This window comes from Lepidochelys kempii, chromosome 12 (assembly GCF_965140265.1).
Source record: "Lepidochelys kempii isolate rLepKem1 chromosome 12, rLepKem1.hap2, whole genome shotgun sequence".
In the NCBI taxonomy this organism is placed as follows: Eukaryota; Metazoa; Chordata; order Testudines; family Cheloniidae; genus Lepidochelys; species Lepidochelys kempii.
In genome coordinates this window covers 27,107,572-27,135,191 of record NC_133267.1, presented here as the reverse complement: position 1 = coordinate 27,135,191, position 27,620 = coordinate 27,107,572, and the positions used below count along the sequence as shown (strand labels likewise).

At 38.1% G+C, this 27,620-nt stretch overlaps 1 protein-coding gene across 4 annotated transcripts in view; it reads right to left on the bottom strand.

The window, feature by feature from the left end:
* Positions 1–245: 245 nt before the first annotated feature.
* The window catches only part of CDH11 (cadherin 11), a 104,721-nt gene continuing 77,346 nt past the window's right edge, over positions 246–27,620 (bottom strand). For 3 of the 4 annotated variants that reach the window (XM_073307968.1, XM_073307969.1, XM_073307970.1), the window contains exons 3-13: positions 26,917–27,321; positions 25,482–25,776; positions 23,089–23,208; positions 22,395–22,562; positions 19,525–19,712; positions 13,548–13,801; positions 12,422–12,558; positions 12,105–12,226; positions 11,130–11,247; positions 2,553–2,804; positions 246–1,510 (exon numbers count right to left, since the gene is read on the bottom strand). In XM_073307968.1, coding sequence (XP_073164069.1) covers positions 1,014–1,510; positions 2,553–2,804; positions 11,130–11,247; positions 12,105–12,226; positions 12,422–12,558; positions 13,548–13,801; positions 19,525–19,712; positions 22,395–22,562; positions 23,089–23,208; positions 25,482–25,776; positions 26,917–27,144 — 2,379 coding nt within the window. In that variant the 5' untranslated portion in view covers positions 27,145–27,321 and the 3' untranslated portion in view covers positions 246–1,013. Of the gene's footprint in view, positions 1,511–2,552; positions 2,805–11,129; positions 11,248–12,104; positions 12,227–12,421; positions 12,559–13,547; positions 13,802–14,508; positions 14,733–19,524; positions 19,713–22,394; positions 22,563–23,088; positions 23,209–25,481; positions 25,777–26,916; positions 27,322–27,620 lie in introns of those variants that run through there. The other variant, XM_073307971.1, reaches the window with a different exon arrangement.

Here is a 27,620-nt window from a genome sequence, read left to right as displayed (position 1 = left end):
GATGCTTATCTAAAAACATTCGTAAAACATCTTTGATTTTAAATAATCACTTAACAAGGCAATAAACCAACTACAAACACATAATAAATAGGGCTATTAAAAGGTCACAATTGTAGTAAATTAGTCAGAACTATAAATGGAACATTAGAAACACTACATGTTTTCTTAAATGCTTAATAACCAAAACAAGAATTAAAAAAAGAATCATTTTATTTCAAAGTCTGCTTCTTATATTGAAGCACATATTAAAGCAACAGTACAATGTTCATAAAATATAAGTGTGATGCTGTAACATTTCTTACATGTCAGAATACTGATATTTGTATGTATACTAAAATAAGAACTTTAAAATTGTACAAATAGATACATTAAAAATGACATAGAAATAGGGCGCCTCCCACTGCAACAAGACAGAGTTTTATATCTGGCACGTATTAGTTCAAGATGAAAGTATAAGCAAAAAGTTTTACAAGAATCAGCAGTAACAAGTTTGATGCTCAAGAGACATTATAATTGTACATTGTACTGTACATACATCATATGGGCTTAAGCTGGCTGAATATTATATATTTCAAGTTTAAAAATGCACTACATATACGAGTGTCCATAGTTTAAGGCGAAATTACAGCTCAGAACTGTTATCTTTTTTCTAATGTGTGGAAGCTTCTTTGACATAAAAGATTTAGATGTTCATAATACATAAAAGATTTCCCTCATTTGTAGGTTCACTTTTAGAATTTTCCTTCCCTTAAATATTTTGTACTTCATAAGTGGTTTTTTTTCTCTAGTGAAGTTGATAACCAACTTCTATATTTGCCTTTTGTAAGAAAAGGTACTTCACAGTATTTACCACTTTTATGTCCTTTTCATTATTATTAAAGGAATCCTCTTTGTCAAACTTAAAAGTTTAAATGAGCCTTTTCTTGATTTTTAAAAAAATACCTGCTTACATTTCTTCTGTATTCTTCAAAACATCAGACACAGTTCTTAAGGCCAAATTTGTAACTTTATTGTTAAGAATCATCATCAAAAGTGTCTTTGGAACCATACAAGTCTGCTAGTTTCTTAAAGCGAGGTCCCCAGTTTTGTAGATAGTCATAGTCCAAATCAGAATCTGTTGTCGCTGACTCTAACGAGCTAAGTGAACCAGCCACTGAGCCTCTTCCTTCATAGCCATAGATCTGAATAGAGTCATAAGGAGGAGCAGTTGGATCATTATCAGCCTCTTGTATTCTTGTGTTGATGAAATCATCAACATCAACGCTATTAGGAGCTGGCCGAAGCCCTGGTCTTGGCATATACTGATACTCGGGTTTTATGTCTTTACGAGGAATAAACCCATTGATGCCATCAGGGTTCTGTAAAGTAGCAATGTCGAAGGCTTCAGTGTCTTCCTCTCCACCACCTTCATCATCATAAGTTATAATGTTCTCTCTGACATCTTCTTCTTCAAAAACAATTAAAGGTTCTTTCTTCTGCCTTTTCAGTGTTACAAATAACACTACAATGACTACAGAAAAATAAAGGATATAAGTTAGGTTAATTTCCAAGCAAAGTCTACTTTTATAAATGATTTTTCTCTAACGAGAAAGATCACTCATTGACTAAAGCATATCACATTCTTGTCATAATTATTACACTTATTATTAGCTACTCTTGATGGCTATGAGACACAAAGTTTGGGATATTTCCCTAGATCTGAGGGGTTTCAGTTCCAAAGTTTTGGACCAGGCCCATTTGTTGCTGGGTACCAGTGCTTATTACATGATTACTTTAAGTCTTTGATTTGGGTACCACACTGATGGACTCCTAGTCTGCACGGATCTCAGACCACAGATCTGTGACTGTATGGGAAAGCCAACTATTCAGAAGAAAGGTGGTCCTGCGTGAGAGATGAAGCCCAATCAGCTGCATGACTGCCAGGTAGAAATGAACCTTTGATATCCTACAACACCCAACACTGAATTCTAATTCCACACCCTGCTGCCACAATGAAATAGGAATGATTCTAGCTCTAGATTTCAATAACTTTCCTTTGATAGCATGAATAGGTGAAGGGACAAAGGCAAACATGACCTGTTCTCTGTCACTCATTTTTTTAAAAAGTAAATGTTGCCTTGTAGAGTCATCTAGTGATTTATATAGATACTTTGAAATACTCAGGACATTTATGGTGCTTTACAGCTCTTCTCTCAATGGCAGGTCTTCTAAGTCATCAGTTTGTCTTTACTTCCCCTTCAACACTAGGGATGTTAAAGGCAAAGAGCTGGCGTGAATTACTATTCTAGGCTGACCTCAATAAGCAATGTATCATTCAGCAAAGGGCACGAAACCAAAAACTTTGTGTCATGGAGTTAGTATCACTCTCTCAAGCTGTTATATACAGTACTTTACCTGGGCTTACTCAGGGTCTCAGCTCTAGTGAAAGGAAAGTGAAGAATACTAAATAAGTTCATCTTTATGAGGAAACATATAGTATGTCAAATGTGGCCAAGTTAGGGTTAACATTCAATATAATCAAAAGCAGATAAATAGGTAGGGAATTTCCTTACCTAACAAAATCACAATGCAAGCGAGAATGGCAATTAAAGCTCCAGTGCTAAGTCCCGCATTGAGGATGTAAGCTTCAGCATTACATGAGAGCAAGGAACCATTGCTGTCACAGCCACAGACTCGAATAGTGAGGGTATTGGTGCTGCTCATTGGAGGGATTCCACCGTCACTTATTACAATAGGAAGAAGGTATAAATCCTGCTTTTGTCTACTAAAGCCGCCACGTCTAACAAGAATACTCACTGTATTATCTGTTTAAACAAACAAGACAATCTTTAATCACCCAATTTCTTCTCAGACTCATCTTCTTCATAAATATTGAGAAACTGCATTTTGCTACAATTGCTTTGACTGTTTTAATGCTGTATTTATATACAGTAAATTGATTGTTCCATTTCTAATGACACATGCAAAATTAAATATCATTGTTCCTATATACGGTACTGCCCTATTTATTTCAGTTATTCCAGGGTGTGATACGGAATACAAAGAGTAGAATACACACCCAGCCTTTTTTGGTTGCATTTCACATTTATTTTCCTGCTTAAATTTACTCTCATTTACAATTTCTGTATATCTGTGTTCACCTTTTAATGGTCTATCATAAGGGAACAGAGCGCCAAAAGGAAAATCAAACCATTTACTTATAAGGCAAGAGCATTTATGAGAATTTAAAAGAGGTTGCAGATACTGCTGAATGCTTAGATTATTAGGAACATATACATCAGCAATTCACATGTTTTCTGCAACAGTGAGTACTTGCTAAAAACAGCATTCATGACCAAAAAAAAAAAAAAAAAAGGATCCGATCATACAAACAATTACTGCTGGCCGTGGTGCTCAGTATAAAGAGTAGCCATAATAGACCCCACTGGGCAATTCACAGTACTGTGCCAAGTAGTAAACATCTGTAGAATTAGGCCTTGACATTGTACCTATGCTAATTCTGAGCCTGACCCAAAGCCAATCCGTGAACTTAGTATCAGGTCCTTTGTACTCAGGCTATCACCTTACAGAATTATAAAGATTAGATTTTTATAAAGATTTTGCCCAAAGATATTCTTATAGGAGTGCAATTCCCACTGAAATCAAAGGAATATGCACACAATATCTCATGGCAGAATTGGTCCCTGATACTCCACATGGCCATTTCACTAGAACATATTTAAGTAAACAATATTTTGACAATAAACATCTCCTCAGCACTCTGATCCCAGTAACCAGAAATCTTGAAAGTGTATATTGATATAAGATGCTTCTTAGTGTATGTGCACCATGCCTTGGGTGGCACGTGACCAAGGTTCATCACTGAATTTGGTCTACTGCTTGGATCATTAGTTTCCCCGCTTGGGCCAGGTACTGATGGGGAGTGCGACTTGATTGCTGAGCCAGGCCCCCTATAAAATGCTTGAACACACACAGTGAATTACACAATGATGCTAAAAATTAACAATTTTAAGTGGGTTTGAAGCCATACATTACACTGAAAACTTGCTTCTTACTTTCCTCTTTATCCAAGTTTTCAGTTTGGATAAGTGTTTGGATGTTTATTCAAATTCCTTAGGACAAAAAAATTAGGCAGGAGAGTATGTAGAAGGAGGCCTTATGATGAGTTTTCCAGTGTTTCCTGTTTCTGCTCAGACAGGAAATACTATGAAAAACAAGAAAAGTGCTTCTCTCTGGCATTTCTTGGGCTGCCAGACCCAGGACACTCAAAACTCAAAAACACTGAGGTGAGTGGAAGGAGAAATTTTATCCAGCTTTTTCAGATCCCCGGAAAAGTTTGGTTTGGTTAATGTTCAACTCAGCTCTCACTTTATCCAAACGTCTTCGCTTTCTGTTTCTCACTTTTCCAAAAGGAAAGAAAAATGAAAATAGGATGATTCTTTTAGTCTTCTTTTTTAATCAGGACAGGTTAGTCACCTTCTATGCCATCCATTTTGCTGCTGCTTTGGGATTCAGCAGGGTGGTACAAATCCTTTTCCTACTGAAAACTCTGCATAAATTCCAGAATAATGTGATTCATAAAACTTCTTTTAATGATCTGACCAATGTTATTTCCAGAGAAACCTGTGAATAAATTAGATCTAATGGGGCAGAATCTTGCCTCCTACATTCAAAGCCCATGCAGGGGGACATTTTGGAAAAAAAATCTCCACGAGGACTTCCCTGTGGAAATCTCACCACATTGTCCCATGTGCTGAACAATGTTTGCTGCCACCCCAAACCTGGTGGATATGCTGGAATCTGTGGGAGGTTAGGGACATATCTGGACCTAATATGGACTTCACCCCAGATCTCTGGAAATCTGACTGTATTACAAAACAGCACGATAATTTTGAATTTTGACAGTAACTGGGCGGTAATGTTTTGCTTGAGACGGAGAAGATCATAGAATCATAGACCCACAGGGATAGAAGGAACCACAAGGGTCATATAGTTTAACACTCTGCCAAGATGCAGGATTTGTTGTGTCTAAACCATCCAAGACAGATGGCTAATACGGACTCCTTTTGAAAACCTTCAGTGAAGGAGATTCCATGACTTCCCTAGGCAGTCTGTTCCCCTGTCCTACTGTTCTTACTGTTAGAAAGTTTTTCCTCAGCTTTAATCTAAATTTTCTATGCTATAGTTTGAACCCATTGCCTCTCGTCCTGCCCTCTACAAAGGAAAAAAAAATTCTCCCTCTTTTTTATGGCAGCCTTTTTAGTATTTGAAGACCACTATCATGTCCCCCATGAATCTCCTCTTCTCCAAACTAAACATACACAGCTCCTTCAGTCTTTGCTCATGCGGCTTGCATTCCATCCCTCTGATCATCTTTGTGACTCGCCCCTGGATCCTTTCCAGTTTCTCTACATCCTTTCTATACATTGGTGACCAAAATTGGACACAGTACTCCAGCTGAGGCCTAACCAGCACCGAACAGAGTGGTATTACCACCTCCTATGACTTGCACACTATGCTTGTGTTAATGCAACTCAACATTGCATTTGCCCTTTTTGCAACAGCATCACACTGTTGACTCATGTTGAGGTTGGAATCCATCAAAACTCCCAAAGTCTTCTCAGCAGTGTTGCTGCCAAGCCAGCTATCCCCCATTCTGTATTTGTACGTTTCATTTTTCTTCCCGAAGTGTAGCACCTTACATTTGTCTGTGTTGAATTTCACTTTGTTGTCTGTAGCCCAGTTATCCAATTTATAAAGATCCCTTTGACTTTAACTCTATCATCTAAAATGTTGGCAACCCCATCTATCCTTGTGTCATTTGCAAATCTAATCAGTATGCTCTCTATTCCTACATCCAGGACATTAACAAAGATACTAAACAACACCAGACCCAGAATAGATCCCTGTGGAACCCCACTTACAATCTGCTATCATTCCATTAATAGTTACTCATTGTTTATGGTTGTCTAACCAATTATGTATCCACTTAATGGTAGTTCCACCAAGCCCATATTTCTGCAGCTTTCTTTTCAGAATGTCCTGTGGGACTGTGTCAAAAGCCTTGCTAAAGTCCGTGTATATTATGTCCACCATATTGCACCTATCCACAGTTACCCTGTCAAAGAAGAAAATCATGAACAAAGACGTACAAATACAAGGTCTGATTTTTTTTAGTATTCGTAGCTTTGCTAGATACTGTTTAATCCATTTCAGAGCTCATTAGTTCTGCAAAATATTTACACTTTATCATTTTATTAGTGGCAGTGTCTGTGTAATAGTCTTAAAATTTCATGGGGTTAGAATGTGGTCATAACAATTTGCTGTCAGTTGAAATGTGGCATCCGATGTGTATCAGCCTTGTTTAACTCCTTTTTACATTTTTTAGTCTAAAAAAGTATCAACTAATATTTAGTCTAATGTACCGTATTTTCCACACTAGGAATAATAGTCCAATTCTTCTCAAGCAACCAAATAAAAGATCACAAGATGTCAGATCATCTTCATGGTGAAAGAGCTTGCAGACCGATGGATGGGGCGGGGGGAAGCAAGAGGGGGTACCTCTCCTTCAGTGGATGCAGTTGCCCCAAGATTCCAGAAACAGGACAGAAGAGACTTTAAGAGCCCTGCTTCCAACCTGAACAAATGCCAAAATGGTACCCTGAGGACAATCAAAACTCTGACAACTGATAATACCTGATTGTCTCATTACTTTTCTGATTTGATTACCTAATGCCAAGATCACAACAATTTAATTACCAAACAGATCTGCCTAACCCCAAGCAAGCCTAAATCTCCTTTCCCTAGTATGTCATAATGTGAATTGTTTAGACTTAGTTACTTCTTATTAGCAGAAAACAAACAATATTTCAGACAATTTAGGCAATCTTATGTTTTTCCATATTTGACCAGTGATCAAAAGCAAAGATTTGGAATTTGCAAATTTCATAAAAGAATTGAGTGAATGCTTAAAATAACTCAAAGATACAGTAATGCCTCATCAAAATAGTTTTCAAAACTATACTGGGAGCCACGCACTAGGGATTTAGGAAAACTCTGATGCTCTTTTAAATATTTTTTTAACAGACAAAAAGGAAAGCCACTCAAAAACACCATGTGAAATATTATGAAGTCCACTACCAGTCACTTCTTCCTCTGCTCTACTTGTGACCAACTCTAATATCCAGAAACAATATAATGTCCAAAGGAGACAACAAAACCTTAACCTCTCAGGATAAAGGTAACATATAATCCAGTGTAATAGTTTCATCCTTGCTTTTTCATCATTTTCATGCTCTTTGATTCTAAAACAGAGCCTAACTGTAATCCGAGTAAATGGTATTAGGATGAGAAACAGACGTTAAATATCCATGCCAGGTTAAAGTTGGATTCTTTACTCATTCTGCAAGAACCATATTGCAGCTGCTTGGCTGGCAATTTGAAGGACTAGAATGTGCCACAACACATTACAGAAGGAGGAAAACATCCATCCCAAATATCTTTGCAGTCCATTCTGGAACATATATGTTTTCATTTTTTCCAGTTGTTATTCTCTGGAAAATCCCTCTAGCTAGATATTACTTCAGGTGAATCGATCACCAATGCTCTTTATGAAATGGCGGGCATTCACAGATAAAATTTTACCATATCCACCAATATTTATTTTTCCATTTTTGATTTTCTTCTTTGCTTCTTGCGGTCTTACCAAAGCTTTCGAAATTTCTTTCTCCATGAAGGTAGCTGTTGCTTGGTTTCTATTATGTTGTTTATATGCACACCCAGAAATGCAAATAGTTTGATAACAGAAGCTTATTGCAGAGTGAGCATTGCGAGTGCTGCACCAGAGGTGAAAGTGTTGACAGAGCAGGGAAGACCAAACAGACTTCTGGTTGTAATTGCCTAGAATCTGTATCAGGCAGTGATTATTACTGAGTAAAATTCCATGGTAAGAAACAAAGGAGAATTGCACTGGAGCCCATGTCTATTACTGAGGGCCTCAAAACCCATTGATCAGACATGTGGCACTGAAGATCAGAGCATGTTGCCATTGAAATAAAAGGGAGGTAGCCACCTCCTTCTGTGGCAGCAGAACTGGACCATGAGTCTTCCAAAAGTCGTATCTTATATTTGTACATTCCAGAACATTATATCCCATCAGTGGCAAGCATTAAGAGGAAATTCCCCCACGTCTAAAGGGCCCAACATAAGGCCAATGCACCAGTTTCAGACCAGCTGGCTTTGTGCTTGACTCTGCACAGGGTGAAACTCTGCTTAACAGTACCTCAATGCAGGATGGAGCTGGGATTAAAATAAGGAAACACGTCTATTAATAATCTGTCACTTTTTTTTCTTTTTAAAATATCACGGACTGGCTACTGCTCTTTTTGAAGTCAATTTCTAAACACACACTGACTTCAGCGGAAGTAGGATTGGCCACCAAACATATACACAGTCTGGGAAAATAAAGTATTGTTTATTTACATGGTATAATATAAGTAAACACTCAGAGCAAAAGTAATTTGATGCTGTATCACAGCATGAGATACCCCATTATCTCATGTTTTCTATGGAAAATAGCCTGAGCTGAAAAACTTGGTAACACAGAAGGCTTTTAATGGGATGTAGAATGTGATTACTTTTTTCTGGATTACTGCAATATGTAATTACTTTTTGGAGTCAGTAGAAAGAAACTGTATTAAACGATAATTATAGGACTGTATTCACTTTAAAGTTCTGTGATAGACCTAAACATTGGAGTTTTCATTAACTGTTCTCCAAAGTTAATAAAGCCATTTTTTCTTTGAAACTAGCAATTCCCTGTGAAAGAGGTGGCATGATACAAAGATTACTCTGATTTACAAATGAAAAAAGAAATTTTAAATGATTACATAAGTTATTTGACTTGCAAATTGTAACACACTCTGAAAAGGTTTACTATCCAGAAGTACAATTTTCAGTTTTTCACTTTCATCTCTACCTTCACCTTTTTTAATCAGAAAAGAGTTAAATTAACCATTCTGTTCAATTTGTCTTATAAAATTTACATGAATAAATTAAGGAATGTATGAAAATGATGGAGAGACAGTAAAGTATGAAAAAGTAAAATGAAGGAAGGATTTCATTATACTATGTATCCTTTCTAAAATAGAAGTATATGGACAGAGATTCAAGTGACCTAAAACATCATTGTCTTGTTGAAATAATGTATTGCAGTGGTGTCATATAAAGGTACAGTATTCAGTGGACTATCTGCATTTCCATTATAAAACCCTTATTTATCTGGGATAACTTTTTCATTAAAAGGGAAAAAAAAAGGAAAGAAAGAAAGATTACTTTGATGCTTGTAGAAATGAAGGACTAATAGAACTGGCTCAAACCAGAGACTATGCTAACTTCCTCCTGAAGCTGTTTCAATGTATCTCTGACATGGGATGCCCCTGCAATATTAGTCCTGAACCTCTCTTGAATAGACTGCAAGTTATACCAAATGGTGCCAAACTGTGTGGTGGGTTTCTGATACACACTAATATCCATTAGAGATTTAGCTGATATTACCAAATTCACTACTAATCTTAGTTTGAAGCTTGGTCTCCCAAGGTGAAAGGCTAATTCATTATCTTTCTATGCACTCTAGCCTTGGTTGATATACTGCCCCTAAAATATCTTTCATGGTGAAACATAGCCTAGAAGGAAAAGAGCACATTTTCATTTTCTTTTTATTGATTTACTTATTTTTTCTTTAAAATATATGCTTCAAACTAATTGTATGCTCTTTTTTTTCTTGCCTTTTTTAAATAAAGGAAAGTAAATACAACTTTCTATGGGGTCCTTTACCCACTTCATTTGAGTTTACAATTGCTATGTTGAGGAACCTAGATGTAGATATTCATATTACTTTAAAAAAAATGCATCAGAAATTTGGCCAGGGAGTTCTGATAGTACTCATCTTTTTATTCAGTGTTCAGAAAGGAAGAAATCATGCCAAAATAATACAGGAAGTTTTGTAAATATTATAACATTTGAGATAAAAAGTTCATGTTGGATGTAAGTAATCAGACTCTGTTCTCTTTTATCCTGATGTCAATCTGGAGTAATTCTGCTCACTTCATCATTTAATCAGTGCAATTGAGATCAGAATTTGGGAAACAAGCAAGTTTCTTCTCAAGTATTAAAGCTCATTTTTAATAAACAGTTTCCTGTAAGTTTGAACAATTTTGCTTTTACAAGGAAATTACCATGTTAAAATGAATTTGCTAAATACTTATTATTACAAATGTATTATGCTCTGTGCACTATTGCAATTAAGCAATTAGCATAGAGATATTTATAGAGACTGGATGTGCCTTTGTTCTGTTTCTCTCTCCCCTCCTTCCACAACCTTCCCATGGAGTGTTTGTTAGGGGTCACATTGCTAGTCCAGGACTGATGGTGTCACACTGGGAGATTATGTGGGATTGTGGAAAGAATAGGTTACTAATATCTGGCTCCTCAGGATTTCTCTCATCTTATTGTGGCTAATGTGGATACAAAAACATCCCACATTTTGTGCATTGGAGGTTGGAAGTAGAAGCTGGATTTTGTGACTGGTCCTCATCTAGATAATGAATCAGACTGAAAAACTGGATCTGCACTCCCCTCCCCCCAGACAAGCTTGCAGTGGCAGGGTTTTTACTCATATTTAAAGCCCAAGACATCCACAAATTGACAAACACAACTGAATCCAAAACATCAACCCATACCCTCCCCCACAACTGAACCTAGGGCCCATGCCGAGCCCAGTATGGGTCACAGTGAATTCCTAAAGTTGTGGACTACCTATTACCTTTAACTAAGTAGAATTGTGAATCTTCTGTTTATTGCTTGTTCTTGTGGCTGTAATGCCAATGCATTTATCATATAAAGTATCATGTAATTTTACAAAATATGTTTATGAATCTGAAGGCCAGTGAACATGCACTAAATTATTCCAAAGAATGTCTCTATCAGTTATATTTTCTGCTTTTTTTGCAAAACTCTCAAAAGCAGTCAGTCACAGTTAATGAAAATACTGCTCTATAAAATTATAATACCCTTATGTTTTCTACTTTCGCTGCTCTGAACACTAATATATGGCGAACCTTGATACAAACCTCTGTTGTCTCTGAGCGTAAAATTTGGATTGTGAACAATTTCAGGTGGCAAACTGAAGATAAATCTTGGTCCATTGGCTGCATCATCCTTGTCATCAGCAGTAATTGTAATAAATGGCTGTAAAAGAAAGGTAGCTTGTAAACAAATATGCCTTTGTTTGGTACATAATATATTGCATTCAAATATGTTTTTTTTCAATATTGTTAATTTTGAGAGCCAAAGGGAAAAGAAAGAAAAAAACATCATTTATTCTCATAAATATACAATGGGTATAAAGCTCAAACAGACAACTATTTCTGTTACTATATTTAGTCAATGCAAATGTTTATATATATATATATATATATATATATATATACATAAACACACATATATATACATATATATTGAGCTCAAATGTGGGCAGGTCTGAGGAAACAGCATAACCTCATTCTCCCACCCTCCCCCAAACTGGAAACATATAGACAACAAAAGTAGTGTTAATAAAATAACTGATACTCCTAATTTGAGGTAATCCTTTGCACAAGCTACTCCTAGCAGTAGAAATAATCTGCACTAGGATAATACATACACAGGGTATGAATGGATACATTTGTGGGCTACACCTTGTAAGCACCACTCTATGCTTCCTGTCATAGAAGACAGAGTGTCTCTCCAATATTTGACGTGTGCCCATGATTGCAAAAACTAACTTCTACCCTTGCTTCTACTGTAAGTTTGCTGGTATACACCTGTGGCCATGGCCAGCCAAAACTCAAACCTTGAAATGTAGTGTGTGTGTATATGCGTGCACCCACACATTAATTTATTTCAATTTTGATGTCAAATACAAAGAAGTGCCTCTCTAGTTGCCCTAGGCACCTTTGCCCAAACTTAAAAATAGCAACCCAGCTTCCAACTTCCATACAAAACTGAGCTCCAACCCAGGAATAAAGAACTTCCCCTATCAGGGGAATGTAACAAACAGAGGATACCTGGTTGCTCTGAGCATTTTCACAAATAAATGCTTCATAGGTTGATGCAAATTTTGGAGCATTGTCATTGACATCAAGGACCTTAATTGCTACAGGAACTTTGACTTTCTGATATTCTTTGTCTATAAGAATAAGTGAAAAACAAAACAAAATGGAGACAAAACAAAGCTGTAATATTTTTATTAAAGTTAAAAAAAGAAACAACCAAAAACAAATTATTCCTGTTTTTTATTATTCCAGCTGTTATACCCCACATAAACAATGTGAGGAGTATAGTATTTATATCACCGAGTTGAAATCCTCTGAGGAATACTTACGGACTTCATTTGCACAGACAGAGATGTTATGCCAAGCAATTTCTTCCCTATCCAGAGTTTTTATGGTCTTAATGTAACCATCTTCTAGATTGATACTAAAATATCTTTCAAGGTCAGTGTGACGATCAATTGAATACCTTGAAGGAGATGAAAATTGGGTATTAGACAAAAGAATTACTTTGCAGCCTGATGTTTCAGTGTTTGTTCAATGGTATATTTTCATATTATGTTAATATAGTTTTTCAGTAGCATGTTTGCAAGATGGACATATTGATGGAATTTATCAAGCAACTTTTTAATGGAAATATATTTCCATTATTTATTAATATCTATGTAGCAGAGGCATTTTGCATTCTCAAGTTCTTATATAGTATAGATAATAAAAGCATCTATTCTTTGAAGACCTTAAATGATAACCTTTGAAAAGTGTCTAAATTCCTGTAATTTGTATGGGGATATTTATATTTTCCACCTGTTCCATATTTATTTCTTTTAATTTTCAGAACACTTAGAGCATTATAGAATTTATCATTTCCTAGATTATTTAAAATTATTAATTGCTTTACTAAACGTCTCTTTATTCTTATACAACAATCTGTTTTACTATGGCTTTCAGACCTCCACTTTGCAACTATTTGGAGCATATGTTATGACAACAAAGCATTTTAAATAGCTTCATATCTTAGTTAATAGTAGCAAGATGACACCAGAAAAAACACACAGCAAATGCTACTTTATACCTCTCTCACTGTATGTGTATATATGTGTATGTGTGTGTACATATATGCAAAGACACATAGTGGTTGTCAAAAAAGTTAACAGTTGACAATAGTAACCACACTATTTCTGTTCTAACTTTATTGAAAAATTTATGTCTTTGATAATATTGCAGTAAATATACCTTGTAAATAGTGACCAATGTGAGTTGGTATGCAGACAGACATAGCTATAACAAATTGTACATTAAATATGTCCTAAACATGAGAAAATGTGCAAAATGAATAGCTATGAAAAGATACATGCAAATAAAAGAAAATAATTGACTAGGTACCATTACATCATATTAACTAAAAAGTTACCTTGTTTATCTCCATATAAACAATAGGACTATATTAATAAAGTGTACCTTATAGCATTATTTGCAGCATCAGGGTCTTTGGCATGTACTCTCCCAACAACAGCACCAGCTGCCGCGTTCTCTTGTACTTCAAGAATATAACTTGGTGCTAAAAATATGGGTGGCTCATCAGCATCCTCAACTGCTACCTTTACAGTTACAGTATCCTTGAATGGTCCATTGCTGATGAACTTAGGATCAATATGTACATTGGCTGCCTCTACCTTCAGGCTGTAGGACTTTTTGGTTTCAAAATCTAGGAGCTGTAAGAAATAAGAGGATGATGCATCAGTTGTACAGTGCCAACAACACTGAAATGTAAAAGCTAGTTCCTTAGATTGTGATAGCAGAATCCCTATAAACCAGATATGTGCATAGCACTTAATATGCAAAGACTCAAAAGTCTGAGGCCTTCAAAATGTGCTAAATACTCAAAGTGAGGCGCTACCCACTACATCTACAGAAGAGAAAAAAACTCAACATACTGGGCCAGATTCCCTCCCATGCCCTGTGCCTGTTGTACTGCTTAGGAAACCACCCACATCTCATCAGCTGGGGAGTCCTCCAGCAGCAGGGAGTCCCTGCTGCTACTCCAACTAGAGCCCCAACACAGAGAGCATGTTGGGGCAAGGAGCAGTAAGGAAGGGATGTGTCTGGAGCATGCTGCGCTCTGCCTATCCCCAGCTAGCAGGAAGTCCCTTGGGGACAGTTGGAAGGGGGCCTACTTTAGGGGAGGGGTGATCAATTATTTTTTGTCAAGGTCCAAATTTCTCAGTCAAGGTCCAGACTCAAGATAAAATAATATAATAATAATAATAATTAATAAGAAGAAGTAAATAAAAGGATTTTATGGTATGTTCAAAATCCCGCTTTGGCCCACAATCCACCTATTGACTATGCCTGCACTAGGGGCTGAATCAAAGATCCAGAACTGGCCCTTTTACTTGAGACATGCCTTCTATGTTCATACATTAAAGTCAGAGGATAGCATAGGAGGTGCTATAGTGGCCCCACACCAGCTAGGAATTTCCTCACTGTGGAAGAATCCTCCAGAAGTTGGATGTGTCGGCTTTATGGACACTGTGTGGTGGTGAGCTGGCACCCAATGGCCATAGCAAGGCTCAGGATCTGGCCCATATGAAGGAAAGAGAGGTTGATGTGAGTCATATGACATAGTGAATAAATTATGTGAGTTCAAGTTGATGATTAGTATTGTAATAGAATTACACTTGTATTTGGCATAGTGTCTTTCTAACTCATCTACTGAACAACCACTTTTCAAAAAGTAAACAGGAAATAACAATTAATGAATAAATATTATACACACAATGGTGAGGAAAGTGTGAAGATTATTCTTTCAACTTCTATAGGTCTTCCATCCAAGGATTTCTGAGCACTTTAGCAATATGAAGGGAATAAGCCTCACCACAGCCTGTGAAGTAGGAATTATTCTCCATGTTTCAGATGACTGATCCTAACTATGGTGTACCTGCAATTTGTCACTGACAGAGAGATTGCAATGCTTCAGTATCGTAAGCCAGAATATGGTTATGTCCTTAAATATCTGAGAGACTGGTGCCAACTATGGCTATCAAACTATGCTAACAGCATAGAATGGACTGCAGGCAGTGATAACATACCAGCTACTGCAATAAAAGGAGTACAAACTCAGTTATTGAAGAACTATTAAAACAATGAGCAATCAAAAAACATCACAGCAGTGCAATAACTACCAATATTCTGAGCAGTGACTGCTTCACCATCTCAAAAGCAAAGAACCATCGCCAAGAAATAGATAGGGATAACCTTTACCAACAGACCAGGAGAAGATCTGCACCTCTCCCACATGTTCAAATCAAAGAACATGGATCCCACAAACAGAGGTTAAGACCCAAAATGGGAGAACCACATCAAAATGCACAGTATCCTCCTTAGAACATGGTGAATAGATCTTAACCAGCAGAGCGAGGAAGGATGGGCCCATGGTGCGGGTGCTAGTCTGGGATTTAAGAGAATCAGGGTCAATTCCCTGTTCTACTACAGACTTTCTGTGTGAACTTGTGCTAGTCTCTTAGCATTCTGTGTATCAGTTCCCTATCTGTAAAATGAGGACAGTTGTGTTACCACAGGGTGCTCTGGGGATAATACATGGAAGACTGTGAGACACTCAGATAGCATGGTAAAAGGGGCCGTATACGTATCTAATATGCTGCTTGTCAAAAAAACCTACAGTCTTTTTATCCAAATGACAAAGACTTAATTAGACTATCAGAAATGAGGTGATAATCAGATAAAAACCACAGAAGTTGTTTGAAAAAAAATTAGAATGGTTAATTCTGAAGAGATGTTATAAACAGAAAATGACAGATACACATGTTAGCTTATATACAGTCATCTATGAGGAAAAAAGGAAATGTACATTTGTACTAAAATGTTGTCAACGCACTTCCAACGATGTCATCTGATGTATTAGAAATATACTGCATAAGTTCTGCAGCATTTGAGATCATACATGAGAGCAGAGTAGAGAATAGGATGTCTATAAGGATGCTCACTTTTGAAAAAAGTAGCGTACCAAGGTAATCAATATGTTCATATTCAGCTATCAGTATCAACCAATATTGTTATCCATATATTTAGTGACGTTAACTTTGTACCTCTCTCACTGTATGTGTATATATGTGTGTGTGTCTGTACATATATGTTTCATTATCTCAGTATGGACTATGGATATGCAAACACCCCTGACTGAGTCCTGCTTGACTGGGATCATAGAGAGACTCTTCAAGACTGGTAGGCCCAAAGCATGGGGTTAAATTCCATTAACTAGAAGGTTGGGTACAGGAATGGTGGGAAGAGGGATTTCAGATCTGCTTCCTCTCTGGCATTAGAAATAAACAGTCATGCATCAGTCTTTATGGGCCTGATCCTTTGCTAAATGCTGAGCACCTCCTGTGAGGTGATGAGCACCCTCAACTTCCACTGAAGGTAGCAGGAGTTGAGAGCACTCAGCAAATCACAGGACTGTTCCTCACATCACAGGAGTGAGCCCTATACATTTTGTATTGGCTTGAGAGACAGGAAATTGTATACATAAATAAAACAGGGTGTTGATTTATTTGCGTTTTGTGTGTGTGTGCTTGTTTGTTTGATTACAGGTTTGCACTTTGTGATGCAGTATTATGACAGTGTTGCTGTACTAGAGGTTAACTGATTTTCTAACAAGTGCATACTCTTGTTATAGCTGAGACTTTATTGTGCTGGCACTTCTGTGTCATGGCAATATTTAGAAGAGCCCCTTCTCCCTGATCAATGTACCCATTTTGGGAAAAGTTCCAGGGTGAAGGAATGTTACTCAAGTCCCTCATGAAATTGACCTACGATTGGGTCAGAGGTAAGAAATATTCTGTAGATAACTGCTCAATTCTTCCTACACAAAGCAGACATTTGGGGTTTGATCTAGCACAGCATAGGTGCACGGTGAAGAAAACAAAAGGTGAAAAGCAAAACAGGGAGTTCATGGAATATGATCCCCAACTAATGAGATGCTGCTTCTTGTCCCCCCACCCCCCGCTCCCAAGTAAAGTAGCAAAGTGCCTCATGAACGCAGAGGATCACACTTAAGCCCATATCGCCTCAAAAATGCCCATTGTCCACACACACCACACCCCAATTTTACCCTTTGTTTTGAGAATAAAAGAGTGAGTAAATAAGGGACTTCAGACTTCATACCCTAGAGTGAAGAGGAATGTGCGTGTTATTTACCAGTATTGTTGAAGCCATGTAGGTTCCAGGACATTAGAGAGACAAGGTGGGTGAGAGTAATATCTTTTGTTGGACCAACTTCTGTTGGTGAGCGAGAGAGGCTTTCGAGCTTACACAGAGCTCTGACCTGAAGAAGAGCTCTATGTAAGGTCAAAAGCTTGTCACTCTCACCAACAGAAGTTGGTCCAATAAAAGACGTTACCTCACCCACCTTGTGTCCTTAGTGTTTAGCCTCACTTGTGCACGTGCACAGTCTCCTCTTACCCATGTGTTGGAGGAGAGCAATGATGCCATGGTCCATATTTGAGACCTCACTCTCATTGGTAATGTAGTGGGCACAGAAAATGACCTGGGGTTATCTAGGTATAAATTAAAACTACAGGGAGTGTTTGCTAGGTTTGGGTGTTGTGCAAGGATTTGTTACTAATGAAGTTGAGGCTGTTGCATTTCATCATGACTTGCTATCAGGTGTTCATTGTTCTATGTGCAGTGGCATCAGCAATGTAATACAAGGAAACTGTTTTTGAATTGTGGGCACAAGCCATTTGAAATTATCTTAGCTAGTCAAATGGCAGAATCCCTTGATGGGAATATAACATTTTTCTATTTCACTTTCTATTCTTACTTGCACACCACTTTATCCTTTTCTTTCTATCTAGGTAGAATGAGAGGGAAGCAATATTGATATTTTAAATGATTTCTTTTAACAGAAATACAGGCAAATCCTTGATACTTTGCACATTATCTTAAAATTCTTATGACACTACCAACTTGAAAATGAATGCTTGATTAAAACAACTAAAGCAATCATTTATTTCTGCAGTAATTCTCAGTATGCTTTGAAGAGTGAAAGGTATTGATTTCTCAAGTGGTAGATCAGTACAGAATGCTGTTAAAGAATATATAATAATTTCTTCACTTTATATTAATAAACCCACTATAGAGGTTTTTTGTAGTACTGCTTTCCATTCAGTTACTTCTTTCCATTTTGGCTCTAGGCATTATCAGAGAACACTAAAATGGGAGCTCAGAGTTAATCACAGCTTCATAACCAAAATTATATACAATTGCATTTACCATAATTTTAACATGAACAGTAATCTATTGACAGGTTTCAGAGTAACAGCCGTGTTAGTCTGTATTCGCAAAAAGAAAAGGAGTACTTGTGGCACCTTAGAGACTAACCAATTTATTTGAGCATAAGCTTTTGTGAGCTACAGCTCACTTCATTGGATGCATACTGTGGAAACTGCAGAAGACATTATATACACAGGTTTCAGAGTAACAGCCGTGTTAGTCTGTATTCGCAAAAAGAAAAGGAGTACTTGTGGCACCTTAGAGACTAACCAATTTATTTGAGCGTGTAGCTCACGAAAGCTCATGCTCAAATAAATTGGTTAGTCTCTAAGGTGCCACAAGTACTCCTTTTCTTTTTATTATATACACAGAGACCATGAAACAATACCTCCTCCCACCCCACTCTTCTGCTGGTAATAGCTTATCTAAAGTGATCACTCTCCTTACAATGTGTATGATAATCAAGTTGGGCCATTTCCAGCACAAATCCAGGTTTTCTACCCCCCCACCCCCATACACACACAAACTCACTCTCCTGCTGGTAATAGCTCATCCAAAGTGACCACTCTCCCTACAATGTGCATGATAATCAAGGTGGGCCATTTCCAGCACAAATCCAGGTTTTCTACCCCCCTCACCCCCAAACTCACTCTCCTGCTGGTAATAGCTCATCCAAAGTGACCACTCTCCCTACAATGTGCATGATAATCAAGGTGGGCCATTTCCAGCATAAATCCAAGTTTAACCAGAACATCTGGGGGGGGAGTAGGAAAAAACAAGGGGAAATAGGCTACCTTGCATAATGACTTAGCCACTCCCAGTCTCTATTTAAGCCTAAATTAATAGTATCCAATTTGCAAATGAATTCCAATTCAGCAGTTTCTCGCTGGAGTCTGGATTTGAAGTTTTTTTGTTGTAAGATAGCGACCTTCATGTCTGTGATTGCGTGACCAGAGAGATTGAAGTGTTCTCCGACTGGTTTATGAATGTTATAATTCTTGACATCTGATTTGTGTCCATTTATTCTTTTACATAGAGAAATCTATTGAGTATCTAGATAATCTATTGGTATTGTATCTTCTGTGATAAAGAAAATGAAGTATGTTGTGTATATTAATAGGCTTGAAAGGACAGGAGTGCTCACCTTCTTAAGCTTCACAACACCTTCCTGAGTCTCATAATCTGTTGTAATTTCAAACATTTCCACACCATCTCCATCAATGATGCTGTAAGTCACTAAGCCATTTTCTCCAATATCTGGATCTTTGGCCTTCAGTCGTCCTACTTCTTCTCCTGGAATGGATGCTTCTGATATTGACATCTGGTACACACCTAGGCAAAAAGCATTCAGTTGTAATTACACAGTTTACTTCTTAAAGTATTTGTATTATTACCTGTTTCATTTATACATGTAAAAATAGCAGAGCAAATGTTTAAACTTTCAAATTATCCACATGCAGTAATAGAGTTATCCATAGAAGGAATGGTTATATTATAAAGGTCTAGGTTACTTTGAGATTGAGGTCGTTAGTGAAATCTGCGGTCATGTTGCTAATCTGTATAAAATTACCTTCCCAATTACTACCTTCACCTCTAGTGTGCTAGCAGGAGTTAAAAGGCCAACTGATCATACAATCAGAATGCAAAATTATTGTGACATCAAGGTTATAATTCATACTGGAGATGTTATTACAAAAATCTAGAGAAAATTACATTTCAAATGATTCATGGTATGAACTTCAACTGCGACAAGCCTAGGAGGGTAACTGCCATTCATTCAAAAGCCACAAATTATAGAACAGGAACTGGATAAAATCTTACTGCTGTGGCACTTAAAAGAATAAATCTGCTGCTTTCCATGGTTCTCACTTGGAACATGAAATTGCATTCACTGCAAAGTAGTGAAATTTAGCACAATTCAGTACACGCCCGACTATGTGGGGCCCAAGTACAGATCCATAGAGGGGAGAACAACAGGAAAATTCCCACCCTAACTCAGGGACTATCCCCTCTATGGGTCCCAGTGCCACAAATGGCTGGAAAGGGTGAGGATGGTGCAGCGTAAGCAATGTTCCTGTGCACCAGGAGGCTCCAAGCAATATCCTGTCTCCTGAGGCACAGTCCTCCTGCAGCTTCTTACACAATGCAAATCTCTGGGTGCCTTCCAACACAAGCCAGAGTTTAAATAACATAGCCTGCCCCTAAATACCGATTAACAACTTTGGAATTCTTTACATTACCGATAGCATGAACAAACCCAGGAAAGCATACAGCCAGCAAGATAAAATATAATGGGGTAAATCTAACTCCCACCCTCAAATATCATTTGAGGAACATCAGTGGAGGTATACCAGGTGTGGACTTGCTTCAGTCATTGTAAGCACAATAGCATATATGATAGAAATGAAACACTAACTCCAGTCACAAACAAGCCTAAATTAAAGCAGGTTTCACAATAACAGTTCAATCTATTGACAGAAGGTCACTTGGACCTCAAATGAATGCAATGTGTTAAACTGTTAGACTTCTGCAAATCTAACATCTTTCTTTTCTTACTGGACAAGTGAAACTTTTTTTTTTAAAATACAATTCAGCGCAGTTTGTCCTACATGGTAGAAAATCCCCTCCAGGATAGGGGTAATTTTAAGGCTCCATGCCTGGGCTTCCATCCAGTTCCAAAATTTGAATGAGCTAAAATAAACAACTAAATAAGATGAAAATATATCTGAAAACCAAATAGCTACCCTGGCAACTAAAAACTAACACACTTTACTTGTAGTAACTAGCATTATTTGTCACCAATCAGAAAATTTAATTGAGCTAAATTTTATTTGATCTGCCACCTGTGAATATAACTATTCACAAGGGAGTAAAGGTACAATCCTACAATCTTTAGCTACGTGAACAGTCCTGACTTCAGTAGGACTATACATACAAGTGAAGGATGCAGCATCAGGCCCTAAAATTGAAAGAATACATGAAATAGAAAGTGATCCTCACTCAGCTCCAGGGCTGTCAAAGAGCTGAAAGAGCATACCCATGAGTTGTTAGCAGGATGTGCAGTGCTCTTTCATCTGTGGCCAAGGAAAGCACCTCTTGCCTGACAAATACCTTAAACAGCGTAGGGTGCAGCTGAGGTAAAAAGATCAAATAGATCATCTGCCATTCACCCATATTTATCAATAGACAGAAGTGGACTTGCACAGTTAGAAATGACTATCATAAACTACAACTTGGAAATAGCTATGAATAGAGAGAACTGTATAAGGGAAAGCCACATTGGCTCTTCTTTAGAACAGTGTTAGTCTCACTGCAAGAGCCTACAAGTGGGTGTAGACCAAGGTACTGTGGAAACCCCATATATATTGTACATCTCCAAAAACAGAATAAACTGCTGACACACAGTGGAGGTGAGAATTTGAAGATCTGTTCTTGTAACTCCTCCTGGTTCTCCATCAGATTTTTGACAGACTCTCAAAGATTTTTTTTCTGGTAATGTTGTTATAGTCTGAACAGAATGTGAAACGGAGCTTGCTTTTTCTGAGCAGGCTTTTGTACATCTGCAGTGTTAAAAATTCAAGTTGGAAAACACTTATTAAGTAATCTTAATCCATCATTGCCGCAGTGCAAGTCTTTCCCCTAAAATATATTTTCAAGGACTTTCTCCAGCCTAGTTTTAACTGTCTCAATTACAGGGACTTCACTTCCATAAAAGTCTAGACAACATCACATTGATCTCACCATAGGTACGTTTATAATTCAACATGGTTAGATGGTTTTCAAAATGAAGCGTGGCGCCAGGAATCCCCTGGCTTCTAATCCTGGCTCTGAAAATGACTCACTCTGTAGCACTGGACAAAACATTTAAGGACTCTGCAGAAAATAATACTTACCTATCTCACATTTCTGATGTGGTACTCCATTAGTTACTATTTCTTTGAATATACAAGGCACTACATAAGCGTTAAGTATAATTAGTAGTAACCATTATGTATTAAGGGACTTGTCACTTACTCTGTGGGAACTTTGGTGGGTTGTCATTGACATCAGTAAGTGTAATTGTCACTTTGGTTGTCCCTGAGAGTCCTCCCATGTGTCCTCCCATATCTTTTGCCTGTATTACAACATGATATTCTTCCTTAGCTTCTCTGTCCATGTTGGGAAGAGCAGTTCTAATAATACCTGTACATTCAAGCAAAAATGTCACACAAATATTTAGTCATGCAAAACTGGTACCTGCATATTATACAGTGTATTTAAGATGAATCACACATGCTGCATAGAGCAACAATGGCCCAGCGTCTCCCTTGGGTTCTAGCCACTATGCACCAAACCATGCAGGGAAAGCAGCCCTGAAAGCAACACAGCTGACCACAGGGTAATTCTTTAGCAGCATAGAGCCTGCATTTCAGCTTCTACACCATCTCTCTGCAACTCATAGAGTTGCAACTTACAGAGGGGAATAGTCCTGTCTCAGGGATACCTCTCTTAAATGCTAATACATGCCACAGGACCACCCTACTGAACCGCTCGGGCAGAGGAAGGAGAGAATGAAGGTGATTTAGAGCTATTTGTACGCACACCCCAAGATGAACTGCATTGCCCCATAGCTGCTACTGAGGATCTGGGCCAAAATATTTAGTTATTCATATTAATGTACTCAAAAAAGTGATGGTGTTCCAAACAAATAAGCCTGGCTCAGTCATACCTGTTTGTGCTTCCACGGAAAAGTACGGCTGACCTTCAAGAATACTGTAAACCAGTTTGGCACTGTTCCCATAGGTAGGATCATCAGCATCCGAAGCGGTTACCTGAATAACTGATGTACCTAAAAAAGTAGAGAAAGGATGTTTAAAAGGAAATGTGTTTGCTAAAGCCACAGAGGTGCTTTCAGTCAAACCACAGAGAAGCCTGTTTTATGTGACTTTTTCCACTCCAAAAAAACAAAACAAAAACATTTCACCAATTACAGAGATCTATTTTAGCAATTTGTGCTTTAGAAAATACAAGTCCTAGGAAGTCACCAATAATGACAGTGATTATGGGTCATCTCCATCCAATAAATTAGACAGCCTAATATACATTATACTACTTGGGCATTATACAGCCTCCCAAGACTACCTCCTTCATATGTGTACTTGTGGAGCTACACTCTCCACAGGTACACTTACCGAAATGCTGCTTGTAGTGATCCCCAAGGCAGGGGTGAGCTCTTCTCTGGCTGGCTGATTTCAACCAGGGGGACATGTAAAGTGGCATTATGCTCTAGCTTACAGCTACGTTACATAGCTCAGCCAAGATTAAGAGTACTATACGCCCTGTAGATCACTGCACCTCTTGCGCCACAAACCTTGGTTTGACCCCTCTCAATTGGGGGAACCCTCCCCACTCCTCGACCCGCATACAGGCTTGCAGAGACTCTACAACCATCATTCTTGTAGCATTGCCAACTCTCGTGATTTTATCTCAAGTGATTTCAGAGGGGTTTGGAGCTCGTCTGGTGATGCTCCAACCCATTCCAGAAGTTCAGCCCTTCTGGAAGCCAGCAGAGTCTCTCATCTGGGCTCACCATGCTCAGAGGGGAGGTGGCGGGGCAGAGGGAGCAAAGAGCCCAGCAGCTCTGTGTGGCTCAACTCTCTTCTCCCTCTCCCCTCCTGTGAGAAACACAGACAGGACGGTGTTTCTTCTCCTCCCCCCTGCAAAATCCAGCCTAGGAATGGGCAGAGGGGTGTGAAGAGCCCCCTGGTGCCCCCCCCCACCCAAGCCTGGGAAAAGGGAGATAAGAGGGGACGCTGCTGCTGCCCACCAGGCCTGGACATGTGTGAAGAACCCTGTGAGGAGCAGAGGTGAGGCTGGGAGTGCTGAACTGGGGTGTGGGGGCTACAGGGTGCTGCCAGGTTCGGGGAAGGGGAGAAGCCTGGGGGCTGTGGGAAGGAAGAATAATTAAAATAAAATGAATTATTTTTAGCTTTTTGAACTACTAATTAGAAGAGATTTTTTAAAAAAATAAATGTTTTGTGATTGTGGGATATTGTATTTACTTACGTAGTTATTGCATTATACAAAGAAAGAACAATGATTTACAGTTATTTTTGACATATTTTGAATATAATTGTATTGATTATTTAAAAAAATAGTTTGGGCCTAAACATAATTACTGCACTGAAAGACAGAAAGCTCTGAAAGCTGGTTGATGTTGTAATGGTATTCTTGCATGTACACGTTTGCAGCTCACATAAATCTTTACTGAAAAATAACTGGAAAACTTGATACATAGAGGGAGTGATGTGTGTGATGAGGCTGTTCATTTCTCAGCTCCATTTTATAGGCCTTCTACAGTATGCTTCTAAATATGTGTGATTTAGGGTTTTTACCATCATATTTTAATTTTATCACACCATGGAGCTCTTCACTGAGCGTTATCTCGGGTATAATCACTTAATACAAGTACTCCCTGTTTTTCCAACCAGGAGGGATGCCTTCTCTCGGCCCCAGCCCTCCATTTTTGAAGGGATACTTTTGAAATACCAATAACAGAAGCATCACGAAATTATATTGAAATGAGTCTTTGCTTAGCACTAGCCCCCACCCCCCAAAAACCCACCAAAAATACCACTCTGCATCTTCTCTATTCTAATTCTCCTTCAATATGCATACACTGCATCTGCATTTGAGCTGCCATAGACAGATATGTGTGCATTAAAAGGTTGACTTTTCAATCTGAAATTATCACACACACATTTCCAGAAGAGTAGAGACAGTGTTAAAAAATCAAAAGACAGATTAAAATACATGGTTTGATGGTGGTTTTTAAATCTCATGATTTCTGAGGCCAGTCTCATGATTTTGACCTTGTGAGGCGGTCTGACTCAAGATTTTTGATCTCTTGTGGTTGGCAATACTGGATTTGCTGTAGCAGAGTTTGAATCCTTCAGCTAATTAGAGCAAATGACAGAGGATATTTCATTGATTAATAGAGGAACTGAATACATTTTACCTTCCAGACATTGGGAAGATGTTAATTAGATTTACCTAAGATTCACTGTCAATGTAATTTACTCCAAAAAAAATGTAAACTGGCATGCATTTATCTGTACCTACCCACGTTGGACCTCTCTGGCACATTTGCATGATAGTTTTCATGTAGGAACTCAGGTGGGTTGTCATTTATATCTTGAACTTTCACAATGAATTCAGAGGGTGGTTCCAAAGGTCTGTTCGTGTTTCTGTCTACAGCTTGTGCCGTTAAAATATACTGAGCTCTCTCTTCTCGGTCCAGTGTCTTTGTTGCATGGATGTTCCCTGATTTGTCATCAATAACAAAAATGATTCCTGCGCCTTCACCTGAGAGAATGTATTTAATGTTTCCATCTCCAGAATCGATATCTGAATGAAGCTACAAAATGATAAACATACATATTGTAACAAACCAATATACACTATGTATTTCCAGCCACTAAAATAATAATTGAATTACTGTGCATTACTGTCTAGCCACTGCTGACTCAACTTTCTTAACTTTCATAACTAATGCAAACTTCAATTTAATAAGATAGGTGCACAAGGGACCAGATTTTCTTTTGCTTACATGTGTCTAACTTTCATTTAACTCAAGAAACTGATGACAGAATTTGGCTCACTGAGTCTGACTCTCCACTCTATTACACCGTTCTTAACCCAAAATAACCTAAAATAACCTAACTGACTTTGGAGGAGGTAAAATCAGTGTAACAGAGGGGAGAGTCAGGCCCAGAATATCTAATGCAGTCTAACATATTTAATCTTACTGAGTAATATCTTAAAATCTAGAAGTACAATTAGAGTACGTGTTCACTGCAGCTGGGAGCTGTAACCCCAGAGCAGATAGACAGACTTGCATTAGCTCTCCTCTAATGATAGCAGCATGGCCATGTGGCACAGATGGTGGTTCACGCTAGCCGCCCAAGTCCAAGCCTGCCAGCCCAAGCTGCTGCTTGTGCCACACGGCTATTTTTACTGAGCTAGTGCTAGTCCGTCTAACTGCCCTGAGATTGACATCTCCCAGCTGCCTTGTAGACATACACTTAGGTTCTTTTTTCCTTTGGTGTGTCAGGTCAAATCTGTTTTTAACTTTTACACAGGTTGGTATTTTCTAGGCTATCCTTACAACAGTGAGAGCTATGCTCTAATGACTGGACACCAAAATTAAGAATGGTATGATGATTTACTGGAACACAGTGGCCAGTTTGGGGATCAGGCTTGTTGTGCAAATGATCCTTTTGGTCCTAGTAGAGAAGGTTTCAATCTACTGCTCTCAGGCCACAAGTCAAAGTGTACTGAAGTCAATGGAAAGTCTCTCCTTGATTTCAATACACTTTGGATCAGATTCTTATTGAGCTACAGATGAAATGATTAATACCAGAAGTTTCAGAGGGTGCTGATTAGGCAGCTGGTATGAAAGAAAAGTACTGGAGGAAAAAAAAGCAGCTCACACCACAATGAGGCAGGAAATAGTAACTATTAAAATACAAACGAAAATGTAGAATACATTTCTTACCTTGCCAACTAGTACAGGATCTGGTCCTGTGTACTCTTCTATTACAAAGAACTGATTCCACACCCAGCCTCTTTTTGAACGATGCAGAACTTGCCCTTCTTTTCCTTTTTCATGGTGACCATGGAGTGACGGCCTTAAATGGTTGAGTTTTTCTGTAGACATGGCATGGCTGTAATATAGCATGCCCAGGCATATAAGAGCAGCATGTAAACAACTGTCCTCCTTCATTTTTGGTTAATTTATAGGCACAGGAGTATTCAAGAATCTCCTCCTTCCACCCAGGGTCACCTCTGAAGTAAGAACCTCGGAGCTAATGGAAATTTTCAGATGTAATGTTCTGCATATAGGATGCCACTGCTCATTAAGTGCATCACTTTAATGCTCTGCAGGTTCTCAGCTTAATTGCTGAAAGAAAGAGGAGTGGAGAAAAGTGTCAGTCTTTCCCCTGTCTTTGAGAAGTGACAATTATAAGCCAACTGTAATTTCTAAAATGAAACTAGTACCAACATAGCACAGGGGTAATACCCATTGTCCACTGAAAGAATATAACAGACATCAAAAACTAATGATTCAGTAGGAAAATAATACTTTGATATAATTACCACCAACTATGAATATTCTAAATAAGGTTTTTCTTTTCTGGTGCTTTTCCAGTAAAACTCCTTGCTTTTTTACTCAAGAGTCTGTCAGTTATAATTCCCCCC